Source organism: Peromyscus maniculatus, chromosome 7 (assembly GCF_049852395.1).
Source record: "Peromyscus maniculatus bairdii isolate BWxNUB_F1_BW_parent chromosome 7, HU_Pman_BW_mat_3.1, whole genome shotgun sequence".
Lineage (NCBI taxonomy): Eukaryota > Metazoa > Chordata > Mammalia > Rodentia > Cricetidae > Peromyscus > Peromyscus maniculatus.
The window spans coordinates 58,685,068-58,700,157 of record NC_134858.1 but is presented as its reverse complement, the minus strand read 5'-3'; the positions used below and the strand labels follow the sequence as shown (position 1 = coordinate 58,700,157).

General features: G+C 54.1%; 1 protein-coding gene across 17 annotated transcripts in view; it reads right to left on the bottom strand.

The window, feature by feature from the left end:
* Positions 1–15,090, bottom strand: part of Tle3 (TLE family member 3, transcriptional corepressor) — a 47,424-nt gene that overhangs the window by 32,190 nt on the left and 144 nt on the right. For 15 of the 17 annotated variants that reach the window (XM_016003579.3, XM_016003595.3, XM_016003594.3 and 12 more), the window contains exons 2-4: positions 14,511–14,611; positions 13,984–14,047; positions 12,979–13,023 (exon numbers count right to left, since the gene is read on the bottom strand). In XM_016003579.3, the coding sequence (XP_015859065.1) occupies positions 12,979–13,023; positions 13,984–14,047; positions 14,511–14,611 (210 nt within the window). Of the gene's footprint in view, positions 1–9,698; positions 9,833–12,978; positions 13,024–13,983; positions 14,048–14,510; positions 14,612–15,090 lie in introns of those variants that run through there. The other 2 variants (XM_076576419.1, XM_076576420.1) reach the window with 1 other exon arrangement.

Sequence of the window (15,090 nt, the reverse complement as noted above, 5' to 3'; positions counted from 1 at the left end):
AGGTGTTTTACCAACTCAGACATCTCCCAGCCCCGTTCCGTTGCTTTGGTCAAGGTGTTTTGTGACTCCAACGGGACACCGACTGATACAAGCAGTGATGACACCTCTCTAAGGACCTCCTGGACAGATGTTGAGGTGTGCAAAGAACCACTCCTTCATCAAAACTCTCATTTATTTACTGGGATGTAGCACCACGGCTGTGGGATGGGCAAGGGCTGTCCAGCCCAACCAGGCTCCTGGTGAGACCTCTAAAATAAGGGTGTCTTCCTTGGAGATCAGGACAGTGTCCGGACAGTCACGATGTGAGTCTAGACACCCATTTGCAGATACATGGGCGAAAGACAAGGAACAGACACCTGCCCACCTGAAGTGCGAGCAAAGCCACACAGACCAATGATTTCCGTCCCAACTTTGTCTGGCCTGCCGATGTGATCTCTGGAAAGCCCAGTCCTGTTAGTCCTCTAGACTCCTGCATCCGAGGTGGGGCATCAGATCAGCTCTGGGATTCCCCAAGTTTTACCTAGTTCTCTGGGTAACTAAAGAGAACCTGCTTCATCGTGCATTAAACAGAGAGGAGTCAGGGGTGGGAGCTGTGTGAAGACGGAACTGACTCTGGGCCAGGCTTCATAACCACCCAGCAACCAAGGATTAGAAGATTCCAGAACAAAGTGGCTGGGCAATCTGACTTGACATATCCCCTGTATTTCCTAGGCACTTCTAAATTAATAGCCCCTCAATTATTGACTAAGCCGGTACCCTTGGCTAGGCCGGTTCTCCACGGGTTGAGCCAGGTGGTATTTATCAACAAAGGAAGGACAATCGGGGGAGGGGGAGGGGCAAGGCAGCTAACAAAAGCCAGGGTGGTGTTCCCAGGCCCCATTCCCTCCATGCCACAGACCCTGCTGAGGAGTGAGAAAGGGATAAATGATCCACTTAGCAGCCTGGGAGATGATGCTTGCCGCTTCTGGGGCAGAGAGAAAGGGGGGGGGGGGGGCGGGTTTACCTCACAGATTGCTTGGTGATAGGTGAGCCTCTTTAAAGGCTCTCTTAGCACTGACATATTGATTAAATTATATATAACTACAACACCATTAAATATTTACGCCCTCTGAAGAAGCCTGCTGGGGTCTTTATGCTAGGAAGACTGAGTACGAGGAAGGGCCTGGGCCTCCACATGACCCCGGAAGACCTTTGTCTTATACAGGGCCAGAACGGCAAGGCTAGCCTGGGGTGGACGCCTCATGCACCAGCCCCTGTGCCCTTCCCCTCAGAGGAAGGAAATCACACGGGCTTCCCAGAGCCTGGGGTTTCTGAGTGGTGACATGACCCTTCGAGGCACTTCCCTGACAGAAATTAGCCTTCCTCGTTCTTGTAAGAAGCCTACATGCCAGGCAAGCGAGGGGGGGAAGGGCCGAGTGGGAAGGAACTGCAACCCAGTCTGGAGCCTGCACCCTGGTCCCGGAGGGCTGTCCTTGCGCTGGGGCCTGCTTCTGCAGCGTGGAGGAGGTGTGGGCAGGGGTATAACACCCTGAGGGCTCTCTGGTAGGCTCAGGGGCCAAGAACAGGAGCAACCCCAGGGCCATGGAGGCACTGCACATCGGAAGGCGGAACTGAGCCCAGATGACAGCCCACGTCCCCACCCCACCCCCCAGAGCTCTAAGACTTTCATTTCTCTGACTCTCCCTTTCCATCCACCCAGCTTCCTGTTAACAAGATCCAATAATCTTTAAATATTTGTTCACTTTAATTTCTTGGTTCCCAAACACATTAAACTGCTTGCCTCCCGCCCCCTACGAAGGGAGACAGCTCTCAAAGAGCTCGCTTGTATGGACAGAACAGAGGGAGCTTTTCAGATTACACCTTCCCCCAAGCTGCCCACTCATCCCGGGGGCCCCCCTCCCCTTTCCTCCGCCTCCCCTCGGATAACCCCCTGTCCCCTCCCCCACCTTCCCAGACTCCATTGGCCAACTCCTGTGAGGAGGAAAAATTCTCAATTCATCCCTGTAGGGTTGCCATGGCAACCCCCAGCCACCTAATCCCCCCTTGGAGCATTATGCAAATCTCCCCCTTGCCCCTCAACAGGCTGTAAAAGTCACATTACCCTTGCTGAGGCAGCTCATTAAATTTTGGGGGTCTCCTCACCAGGTCAGGGCTACAAATGAAACCAACTGCTTTGACATTTTGAGGACAGGGGCTCTCTGGGAAACGGAGGTAGCACGAAGGGAAAATCGAGGTGGTATGCAGCAGACTGAGTAGGCAGAAACAGAGCCCTATTCTATTACAGCTCACAAGCCTGGAGCACATCCCCTCCTTAAATTAAAATTCAGAGGGTCAACGGGTCTCCTTTCCTCAAGTAAGTTGAGGCATTTTACAGGCCATGGAAATTAAGTTGGGGCGCTCGTCTCACCATCTGCTCACTCTCTAACTGATCTTCTCAGACAGAAAACCGCCCACTTCACAGATGAGGTATATGAGGTGGTCTCGAGAGGGCAAGGGGTTGCTCTCCACAGACCAAGCCAGAAGTGACTGAGTCTCCCAGCTCTAAGAACCTGATTCTTCCCTTACACCAAGGGTCCACTCAACCAGTGCTGATTCTGACCCTCAGAGGACGAGACAATCATCAATGTCAGGAAACGTGTCAGGACCACTAAACAGTGCTACTGACGACCAAGGGTGGGTTAGCGCCCGGGGGAGGCTGAAGAGACCCCAGTGCATGCATTTTTACTGCAAAGACTTCTCAGCACTGGAACCAAAGCCCGAAGTGGTTCTGGGGTGGGGATCACGATACGGCCCAGGTCAAATAGATGTGGTTTCCCGACCTGACCCTGCCTATGGGTCCACCCTTGAGACCACACACAAGTCATCCCGCCCCTTCAAACAGCAGTGCACCTGCTACATGATGCTTGGGATGGTTCACATATACTGCAGGGTTGGGATGCAGGGTGCCTAGGCAACAACATGAAATGGGCCCAAGAAAGTCTAGGGACCCTGGCCCCTTCCTCTCCTCTTCATCCTCCTTCCTCTCTGGGGTCCTGGAAATTTTGAGGTTCTATCTGTCCCACTGTAAGAACACCCTGTCTGTGTGCACCCTGGACATCCCTTCCCATAAACCCCATGACTCTCTCCCCAAAACCCGCAATGTCCAGAAAGCCACATGCCACACAGAAAGCCATGTGCCACACAGGGCCTAGATGGATTTAAACAGCATCTAAAGCTCAGTTCCTCAGCCACCACAGAGCCACATGTCAACTGCTCAGCAGTCCATGCAGCAAACAGCAACCACGTTGGGCAGTGAAGATACACAAGCACTTCCACACTGTGAAGACTCTGGACAACCCTGCTCCTCCTGCAGGTAGGATTACACATGCTCGCACTCACAGGAGCTCACAGAGGTCAAGCAGCTGCCCAGGGTCACGCTGGTGGGGCACAGATCAAGGGACAGAGACCCACTCTAAAGCCCCACTCTAGAGAGGGGAATTGTAGCTGGCGTTTCTCTCCGGGTCTCGCCAAGCCCCCCGCAGTCCCTCAGCCCACTTACAAAATAATCACTCAGATGCTTATATTAATGGCTCAGTCTTCTTGCTAGCTGTTCTTATATCTTAAATTAACCCATTTCCATAAATCTATACCTTGCCATGTGGCTCATGGCTTACCGGTACCTTACACGTAGCTGGTCGTGGCGGTGGCTGGCAGCATCTCCTGACTCAGCCTTCTGCCTCCCAGACTTCTCCTCTCTCTGTCCCGCCTATACTTCCTGCCTGGCTACTGGCTGATCAGCTTTCAATCACCCACAGCAGGGACTCCAGAGAATCCCATCCCCCACTACCCATGCTCCTGGTTCTCTGCCTCTAGGGGTCCTGGACTCCATGCAAAACACTCCACATCTACAGACATCCTCGCCGAGTCACCCATGTAAAGACGGGCTCCTGGATCTGGACTAAGAGGCAATTAATTGTAAGCCACCTAATATGGGTACTAGGTTCCCTTCAGAGCAGGGAATACCTTTAACTGCTGTGCCATCTCTCCAGCACCCTCTTGGGGGATGAATGTGTCCATGCATATGGGGTTAGAGGACAGTCAGAAATCCTGCCCCAACCTTGTAGGCCTGGGAAATGTCCCTGGGCTTTCAAGATAGGCGTTCGAGGGGTCTGCAAAGAAGGGGTCTCTGGAGAAGAAGCAGGGTAAGAATTTGGTGAAACAGCAAGGGAAGGGGAGCTAAAGGCTGCAGGATGTCCTCTCCCCCCCCTCCACCCCAGGGCATGACGGGGGTCAGGGGGACTAGAGTCAAATCCACCACAGGAGGACTGTGGCAGCGGAGGAGGGCAGCTGAGGGGGACTCTGGCTCAAGGAAGCTCTTCATTTCCTGTGGGATAATGTGTGAGATCCCTGACGGGCAGAGGGGGGAGCTGCTCTAACCTCCATTCCACCAGACTGCCCCCCCCCCGCCACTCCATCCCCCCTCCCCCGGGACTTCTCCAAGGCAAAGCTGCGGTCTTGTCCTGGAGAGAAACCAAAGGAAGGGGCTCTGCTAGGACAAACAGCAGTGGTGCCTGAGACGGGCCAAGGGACCTGCGTGACCCCAGAACATCCTTCCACCCCGCTGCCATCCAACTCTACCCTGCTGGTCACCCGGCCCCACATCCCAGACCATGGGTCACCTGCATCTCACTGCCCGTCCCTCTCCACTTGGAGGCCAATGTGAGGGTGAGGGCACGATGCCCACTCGAATCCAAGGCGAGGGCTGACTCCACTCCCTGCACACTGGTCTGTAATAAACCACCCTCCTCTTCCACTAGCTCCCTAAGCAAGTGTGTGCTGCTTGCATCTGACTAGCGACCTCAGCTTCAGAGCCTGAGTCAAGAAAGACCTTAATGTCTCGGGGAGTGGAGGCGGCCTTGCCTCGGCCTCCCTTCTCCCTCACCCGGCTGCCGGCCTGGGTGGAGTCCAAAGCCGTCAGCCAACCAGAAGGAGGTGTTCGCCCTGACCCAAGGTGTACTGCACAGTCCCTTGAGACAGGACCAAGGGGAAGAACGCTGGCTGAGTTTGTGTCTCTACCTGAGGGGAGACGGAGCCTTCCAATATAAATTAAACAGCAGCGTCAGAGTCTTTCTCAGAATTACAAGCAACCAACCCAAACCTAAGAGAGGATGGAAGGGCAAGAGACACAAAGGCCAAGCCCTAGGAGCCCCGCCACCAAAGCCACAGTAAGGCAGGCCTCATGCTTTCCTTCAGCCCAGACAGAGCAGGGTCGCCTGGCCCTTCCTCATTCCTGACCACACCTCAGCTCTATCACCTCTTCTTCTCCTGTACCTCCCCTCTTTTCCGCTTTTGACCTGGTATGGGATATAATGAAAAACAGAAAATACTTTCCAATCAAGGTGCAGGGCACTAACCACCCCCTTTACAATCACCACCTTTAGAGCCCCTAGGTCTTGGGGACCCGAGAACGCCCTGGATGATCAGCACATGAGCAGGAGGAGAACTCTGGACTGCAGCAGCATCCTTCTGCCTGAGTCTCCTACAAACTGCCCTGTCTCCTGACTACCAGGGAAGCACCAAGGCTCAGCCAACACAAAACGACCCCGTCCCTCACAGACCTACTGCTCCACATCCCCACCCCTCTACACCCACACTGAGAGGCAGCCCCCTCTCCAGACACATATAGGTCATCTCTACACCCAGGTCTATAGGCGTCTCATACTCTTGCTCCGGAAGCCAACGGCCCAGTACTTCAGATGAAAACGCCTCATCTGCTTTGCGATCAAGCACTGCAGGAGACTGAAGTGGCTACATTACTCTCGTCCATGACATCTGCAAGATCACCAGTTTTTGTGTCCATATGCAAAGAGGTAGTAGCTGTCTCACACCTCTGGACCATCACTCAAGAGTGGGTAAAGGAAGGGCTGGAGAGATGGCTCAGCGATTAAGAGGTTAAGAGCACTGACTGCTCTTCCAGAGGACCAGGATTCAATTCCCAGCACCCACATGGCAGCTCATGACTGTCTGTAACTCCAGTTCCAGGGGATCTGATACCCTCACACCAATGCACATAAAATAAAGTTAAATTTAATTTAAAAAAAATGGCTAAAGGAAAGGGACCCAGGCGCCTACCTTTTGCCGAGAGAACTTGGCTATGGAGAGACTTGGTTATGGAGAGCCGTGAGGACCACCTACAGCTAAACTCCAGGCTTCCCCGCCTCTCTGGCCTCACCCCTACCCTTCCCACAACTAGGCACTGGGTTCTCACTGCCCCATCACTCACAGGGTGGCTGAGGTGAAGAGAGAGGAGGCAGGGGGCTCTCTGTTCAGTAAACTCTCTAAAGTTACCAGAGATCTCCTCTGGCTTCCCTCAAGCTTGGTACAGCCTTTCAATTAAGAATACCAGCCCTTGCCGGGCGGTGGTGGTGCACACCTTTAATCCCAGCACTCGGGAGGCAGAGCCAGGTGGATCTCTGTGAGTTCGAGGCCAGCCTGGGCTACCAAGTGAGCTTCAGGAAAGGTGCAAAGCTACGCAGAGAAACCCTGTCTCGGAAAACCAAAAAAAAAAAAAAAGAATACCAGCCCCACACTACCTACAATCCTGGTTTCCAAACAGGCCCCTTAGACCCCAGAGCTCTTCAGTAGGAAGGGGCCTCCTGAAATCTGACCAGGCAGTGAAGCTTGGCTCCCACAGACTGTTCTCCAGGTCCTGTCACGGCAGTGTCTGCATTCAGCCATTGCTCAGTAGCCCGAACCCCCCAGTCTCTGGCTGTCATATAACATGCCCAGCCAACAAAAGAATTTGAAAACTCTGTGCCAACCAGAACTGAGACTCCCCGCTCCCTCCTTGAGAAACGTGAGGCCCTGATGTCAGCAGGGAAAAGCGGACCCACAGTTTTGGGTCTGGAGTGAAAGATGCCTTAAACAAGCCCAATATCTATCTCACTGCTCTCAGGGCAGGTCATTCCTCTCCCTAAGTTCTCTTAGCCCCAACTGGAGGGGGGCCTTTATTCTCAAGGGCCCGAGAAAGAGAAGGAGCCAGGAGGAGGAGAGGCACAAGAGAAAGGAAGAAAGCATCTTGGATGTGTCTCAGAGAGCATTTGTTGAAAACAAGATATTGTCCCTTTAAGCATATAAAAACAAGGCCCTTGAGCATGCAGTTCTCACTCTGGTACACAATTATGGGTGCTTTCAGCTGTCTAGCACTACTTCAAGAGCGCTCTTAAGCCAGACTGTCAATGGCATGTTGAAAGCTATTTTGCTGGCTGCTATCATTAATAGCAACGTGGAGAGCCGGGCTGATGAGAATTAAATATGGGGGAGGGGCAGGTCATACCCAGTCATTACAGAATTACCAGTATGAGAAAGGAGACAATGCCACTTTGGGGCACAGAGTTCAAACCAGAGCATGATGGTGGGGAGGCAGACACAGGGGCGGCCGCAGACGCCCCAGGCACCCCACCCCCACCCCCACCCCACGCCAGATGGACCGGAGCCAGGCCCGGAGAGCCATATGGGGACGGAGGGAGCCACTGAGTCGTGGTGACTGTGAGGGTGGAAAGGCCTTTGGATAATGCTGTGCTGCAAAATGTCACCACCTCGCCTCACTTCTCAAGTGCGGGGGGCCTCGGCCCTCCCCCAATCCACTCTTCCTGACCGTGGCTTCCTGAATGTACTTCACGGCCACCTCAGGAGCCGTTGTCACCTGGGAGCAGCTCTGGCTGCCTGGCTTCTGCCTTCAACAACTCCCCTCCCAGCCTCCCCTGAGACGGCCCCACTCAAGTAACAGTCTTTCTGCAGGGCCATCCTCTCTGACCCGTCTCCGCTTTCCCAGGAAGAGTGAAGCAAGTGTGTCGCAGCGGCGGCGGCCTCCTCAGCGCTTACCTCACCGCATCGCAATTACTTATTTAGAGGCCTGATGCCCCAGCGGAGGGAATGGTGTCTCATTCGTCCGTGTAACCAAGCCCGGCCCACACCCAAGCACATCCCAGACCCCTAATAACCGTTTCGGGAAGGGATCCAACTCTCTCATTTTGCTGATGAGGAAGACTGTGTGCTGAACCACAGAGAGCAGCCTGCAGACCGGCAGGCAACCCACAGTCACCACCCCCCACTTCCTTCTCAGGGCTCTAAGCAGTGCAGGCCCACCCACCCACCCACAGCCCAAAGAAGGAAACCCCCACGTGTTTACTGAGCACCTATTACACACTGAGTGTGCTCGGCAAAGGGGCGCGCGTCCTCCATAGCTCCGAAATGAGATAAGGAGGTTCACACTGTGTTGTGGCAGATCGCAGGGGAGAGCCCCGCGGAGAGTTGTTTACCGCCTCCTGGTGTCCCAGAATTTTGTACAATGATACAGAAGAACATTTTCCTATGTAAAAAGGGAATCTATTCCTTGGCTAACTCTCCCTCAACAATATGGAATCGAGGGCCTCAGGAAAGGGGACCCTTCCTGGGCAGAGGGAGGACTCCAAAGAGGAGGAGGAGGAGGAGGAGGAAGAAGAGAAGGAGGAGGACAAGGAGGAACGGGAGGAACTCTTGGCCCTCTTGGCCCGCCACCCACTCCCGCTTCAGGAAAGTTTCTGGAATAGCAGAATTGGGAGTAGGGTTCCCAGCAGGCTTATCTATCTTTATCTAGTTCTAGAGTCGGTCTCAACGGTCAAACGCACAAGAAGGAAAGGCCCAAGAAGCACAGAGAGCTTCGCTCTGTACAGTTCTATCGTCTCCTACAGACAAGGGACCCACAGAAGCCGGAGACGAGAGGCAGGCGGCCTTGAGGGTTGGGTCACCCTCTAGCTGGATGGGACAAAGTAAAAGCAGTTTCAGGCACGGTCATTCCCAAGGTAGAGCAGGGATGGGACCCTTCCAGGGAGATCACACAAGCCCCATGTTTCCAGGGAGGAGCCACAAGGCAGCCGAGGCCTCACAGAATCCAGGGCATGAATGAAAGGAGCACCCAGGAAAGAAGTCGATTTCACAGCTCAACCCAGAGGCCGCACGAACAGGCACTGCCCTAGGGTCGGAGTGCCGGCACCCCCACCTTACTGCCACCGAGGCCGGTCAACTCCTGGGCAGCATCCTTCCAGAAAACCCTGTCTGTCGCCTGGTGGCTCTCTGGCCACACAGTCCTTTAAGCTGCTTTGCCTGGAGGACTTCAGCTCTTTTCGGCCCTGGGTAGATGGCCACCTTGTGGCCGGGGTACAACAGTCACGGGCTTTCCTGCCCTCTCCTCGTCTGGGCCGCTGCCCTCTGCGTTATTACCAAACCTGTCCAATCATTAGCTGTGCAAATAGCCGGCGAAGGGAGATGGGACTCTGAACACAGAGGGTTCAGCTGACACAGTTATACAACCCCAAATGGGATACTTTGGACTTTGGTGGAGCCAAGTCTGCAGCCTGAACCTGGCCGGATCACAGCGTGGAACAAGCGGAGGTAATTAAAGGCACAGCGTGCTGTGAGTTACCAGGAGAGGCTTGCTACAGAAGAGGCCGGGGGTCGGAGGAAAGCGACTGCAGGGATCTGGGTATAGCAGCTCCAGTCTCTGGGCCCGTGTCCTCACCCATGACACGAAAGGTTTGCCTAAGACGCTGAAGGGCTCTTCCAGCTCTGGGGCTCGGGAACTTGCTTGGGTTCCTGAAAACAGTGACTGTCTAGTATTGGCATGATGCTGCCCCCAAATCAAAACGCCTCAAGTCAGCTCGCCAAACATCAGTGCTCACCGACAGAGGGTGAGAGGCCAGCCTGCCGGCTTCCCCCAGCGCCACGTCTCAAAGCCACTGCACGACAGTCGCTCTGGAGTCTGTTTCTAAGCTGGCTTTGTCATTGGCTGCTGACACTGGAAAGGCGCTGCAGGCTGCAGGAACAGGAACGAGACGGGAACTGATGAGCCGGTCAGCCATCATCGCCTCCCTGGCCCGCGCTGAATCATCCTTGACACCCTGCCTGGAAGCGGGAGCCCGGGGGAGGTGGTGACCTCTTCAGAGTCCCAGCCAGGCCTGTGATTCTGTAATCTTTGCTTTACCATAATTAGGGAGGGAGGCAAAAGAGTAGGAGGACCCATTTATTACTTCTCTGGGATTTGACAGCTTGAAAAAGAGAGAGATGGGGGGGGGTGACGGGGACAGGGACAGAGAAGCAGCCAGGGACAGAGCCAGCCTCAGTGAGTTTAACCTCTCAGTAAAATAAAAGCGGGCTGGACGTACCTCATCAGCTGCCCTCTGTCAATACTTGGGACCATCTGGCAGAACGCAAGGTTCTCAGCTAATTGGCATTTCCCATGGAGCCAGTGAAGAAGAGCTTTTGAAAAAAAATTATGTGGTGGTGGCGGTGGTGAAGTGTGTGTGTGTGTGTGTGTGTGTGTGTGTGTGTGTGTGTGTGTGTGTGTGTGTGCAGGCCGAGGATGGACAGACAGACACACTTTCCCAAGGTGCTAGTTCTGTTAGACCATCTATTATATAAAAGTACATACAGTCCCCACCCCCACTTGCTTAAAGATGAAGAATCCAGCCTGTTTGTTCCAGGCAGATGTAATCACACAGTCAAGTCTAGAGGGCAGGACACTGCATGAATAATTCAAGCATTTCAGTCACTTGATTGTGTGTGCAGATAAAACACCAGTCAACCGCTAAACAGGTCAGCTGATAAACTTGTTTGCTCAGGCCTAACCACCATCGCCAAATGCACCCAAGACCCACACTACAATTAGTGGCAGCGTTTGCTTCTACAGAACCCTGTAGGCCTAGGGAGTGGCCAGCGCGCCATTAGGTCAGGGTTGTGTTTCTCCTCTCAGTCAGGGTTTCTCCACCTCTTTGCCTCTTTGTTCCTACACAGCCACAGGGTGAGTTCACCCAACCCAGAGCCGGCTTGGCATGGCATGCATTGTTGGTGCTGGGAAGGGGCTGGAAGGCAAAGGTAAGGCACCGGGAGCAAAGGGCCCAGCTGCGGAAGCCAGAGGCTCTGAAATGAGCCCTAGCTCTTGCTAGCTTCCTGGATGCCTTGGTTTCCCCACCTATAAAAAGAGGGCAAAGATCGCTCTATCCACCACTGAGAGGATTAATGAAGACAATGTGGCCAGATCTCAGGCATTCTCCCATCTGAGAACCCTGTTTGGGAAACGGCCAGGAATCCCAGACGAACACAGCTGCTCTGTACAGAAGCCCCCCCACCAAGAGCATTGAGATACTTAACCCTTCTGGGTTCATGGCATCCCCAGGGCTCAGATCGTTCTGCTCTGCCAGCCAAGGTGACTTCTTTGTGCCCAACAACCATCCACTCAGACACGGGCAACACCACCCATGCAGACCTCAACATGCAAGGACATATTACACCTTAATTAGAAGCTCTTACAACAACAACTACTGCTATAAATTTTGAACCTGGGTGCAATTACTCTCTTTAAAACACGCCCAAGATACTATTCACAGAGGGAGGGGAGGACAGGAGAAAGGGAAGAAGTGGTTCTTTGCATAACACCCCAAAGTCCTTAAAACCAGAGACCCCAGTTTCATTTCATCATGCATTCTTCCTAAACCAGCCAGGCTTGGGCCAGTTCTACCTAGAATGAGGCAGAACCCATTTCTGGTCTGTCCTCCCCAGGAGAACCTTCTTTACATATAAAGCAATGTCTGTTTATGATTTCTGTGGGCCAAGAAGTGAAAATGCGGTGGCCTCCGTGTGTGCATGCCTAGGGAACCAATTCCTCAGGAAACCACAGCTGGCTTCCCACACTGCTCACTAAATGCTGGCCCCTTTCTGGCTACCCTTCGCCCAACAGCAGGGCTCCCTACAGGAGGGAAAGGAAACCAGATTCAAAAGGCTCTATAGGAAGCCACTGGAGCGGGCAGGAATCTGCACGCTTGCCCTCAGGGTCACCTGCCCTTCTCACCTGCCCTGGGTCCTGCCCCCCTTTAAAGAACAAAATTTAAACCTTGTAAATGACTGTTAATTTAGAGCAGAAAATCCATTCAAGTCACGGTCACCAAAGGCTAGAATGAGTCAACAGCCTTCTGAGATTTCAAGAACACCAATTGTTAAAAAGAACAACCGGCCTGCGCTGGTTATACGTGCCAAGTCGATGCTAATCGTCCGCCAAGCCAAATTATAGGCAGCCTCTCCTCGGAACACAAATAGACAAACAGGCCTCTCCCACGGCCTGGCCTAGCTCAGGACTAGCTACTGATAGGCACTGAGATAAAGGGTGTTTCTATTTGCTGGGTTTGAGGTATACTGTTATTAGAAGGGTGACAATGTGAGGTAGTTTACATATCCATCAAAGGATACCACACTAGCTAAACTGGTTTGACTTCAGGATTACAAAGCTGAGCTCAACTGCCAGCCATCTCAAAAGGCCTGGCGAGGCTGGCCCCTGCGCAAGCTACTTCACCCAAGGGCTTCTTCAGCTGCCTCCTGTGAAATGGGGACAGAGCTGCCTCCAAACGAGGAGTTAAGAAACTCCCCCGAACGCATGGCGCGAGGATTACATTTCACTCTGGCTTTAAGTTGTTCTAGGCCGGTCGTGGCTTCGTTCCCTTACATTTAGACCAGCTCAGTCTGGCTTTTAAGGCCCTTGAAGTGTAATTTTATCAAGGCAGTACATCACTTTTTTTTTTATTATTTGCAAGAAAAAGAAAGAAAAGCAAGGGGGGAGGGGGGAACTTCGCCTGCATTTCCTTTTTGAGAGTTTTACATTAAACAGATAAAAAAGCAGTCCTCCAGGAGTTGGTAGCTAGCGCAGATCCTGGGGTACCTACAGTCCAACTTTCTACCCAGATCCCAGACCAGGCCTAAGTTCACCAGAACAAACGCTAACAAGGCAACATAACCAAGGAACAGCAAAGCCCCAGCAGCAGGAACTCACTGAACATTCACCCTTGATGGCCAAGTGGGAAGACCAGGCTCATTTTCAAATGAGGACCCATGCCGCCCCCCCCTCCCAAATCCACATATTTTAAGTTTTTTATAGGTACATATATACATTTATTAAAGAGAAAAAGCACGTACCTGTTTGTGCATTTCAATGTTCAAGCCATAGGACATCTCATAGTACTACAAATTAAAAAAATGCCATTAGCAGGCAACACAGGGACATGGCTCCTTTTTACTCCCCCCCTTCCCACTCCCCCAGGCTCTGGCTAAACCATTCACTGGGTCCAAAGAAGCTTTAGTCCACCCACAAAGACAGCCTATGGAGGTTCAAAAGCTGATAGGGGAAGTGGCCAAGCGTTCCGCTCCGCTCAAGAGAACCTTACACACAACAGTAAGAAGAGCTGGGCCTCCCCTCCCACAAGCACCCATGGGCCTTACACGCTGTTCAGACAAGGTGCGGGCTCTGCAGGGAAATGCCCTACACCCGCCTCCTCTTGTCCTCCGAGACTTATTCAGCACTAGGTGGAAGGTCTCTTATGTGGAAAGACGTCGGCCGGCCTGCCCTTTCGTGGCTCCCAGGCCCACTCCCACCAGGAAGGTGTCAACTTGATGGAAGACACTAAGTTAAAACACGGTCTGGCTAGGGGAGGTCCAGACTCCCAACTGAGGAAGTCCTCGAGGAGGGGACACGGATGTAGAGGGCTTTAAAAAGGTTCCTCCAATCTGGAAAAACTCTAGGGAAGGCAGGCCCTTCTGTCCCCTTCTGGCTAGATCCCAGCTGCCAAACAGAAAAGTTTCCGAAGACTCCCAGGAGGCCTCCAGGAGGGATTTTTATACATCTCTGACACCGGCTCACCCTACTCTATGTTAAGGCAACCAGCCCCCGGGGAAACCTTCAAAACACAAATGAAAAGCTCTTTACAAAGGTGGCCTGGAATGCGTTGGGTTTGTTTCTCTTTCGGCCCCCACTCTCACCAGCCCTCCAAGTGGCCGGGAAGAGGAAGCTGAAGAAGAGAGCCCTCCAAAGGGCTGTCCCGAAGCCAGCCGGGCCTGGCTCAGGCCTGCGACAGTCCCAGCTGGACCCATAGCCTGGGTGCCCTGCCCTGCCCTCCCTCCGCCCTGCTGCGGGCCGCCTCTCACCATCACATAATGGCGCTGCATCTCCGTCTTCTCGTTCGCCAGCTTGTCATACTCCACTTTGAGGCTGTGGGGGCAGGAGGAGGCGCTCAGGCCTGGCGCCTACATCGCCTCCTCAGAGACCCGGACCCCAGGGCCTCGGAGAGTCACTTCTCCCCACTTCCCCAGCACCCTGAGCACCCCCATTATCGAGCATCCTCTGGGCAGTAGGGGTGGCCGCCTGCCACCCGGAGCCTGGCTGTACCAACTCCAAACTTCCCTTGATCTGCGAGGGGACTCATCGCGGCCACGCGGGGGCGGCCCCTGACGCCGGATCAAGACCCTGACCCCCCACCGGGCGGGGTTTCGGGAGCTAGGCGACCGCAGAACGCAAAGGGTTAAGGCGGCGCGCACCGAGAGGGAAAACAAAAGGCGGAGGCCCAGCCACCCCGCTGCCCGGGGTCGGCGTCCCCTCTGTCCCCGCGGGGGGTAGCAGGAGCGCGCACGGCCGCCCTCCTCGCCAGCCCCGGGCCACCCCCTGTCCACCTTACCTGTGATACTGAGCTTGCAGGAACTGGAATTCGTCTTTGATCCTGTCACAGGACTCGGCCACAGTGAATTTAAATCCCGGCTGCCCAGGTTGATGGGGAGCCTGGAGCCCACGAGAACGACACAGGGGAGAGGAGTGGGCACATCAGACGGGCTCCACGAAGCCCCTTGCCTCCGCTGTGTCCCTGGTTCCTTCCCGCCGGGCGCCACCGGCAAGGCCACCACCCCACTGCCCAGAACCTTCCTAGCAAGTTTTTCTCCGCTCTCCCGACGGGGCCGAGAAGAGGGCGCCCCGACCATCCCCAAAGCCAGGAGGGTTCCCACGGCCAAGTGCCGCGGGGGTGACTTGGAAGACTTGGGAGAGGGGTCCGGGGAGAGAGCCAGAGTCCCCCTCCAAGACAGGCCGCCCCCGGCCACTCGAGCGCAATTACCCTGAGCTCTCTACTGCGCCCCCCCACCACAGCCCCTTTGTGTGAACGCACACACGCGCGCGCACCATAAAGGTAGCAACAAGCAAAATGGAGGTGCTAGATAAACTGCCTCGTTTACCCTGCCATGATAGATGCTTAAATAAGCCTAGTT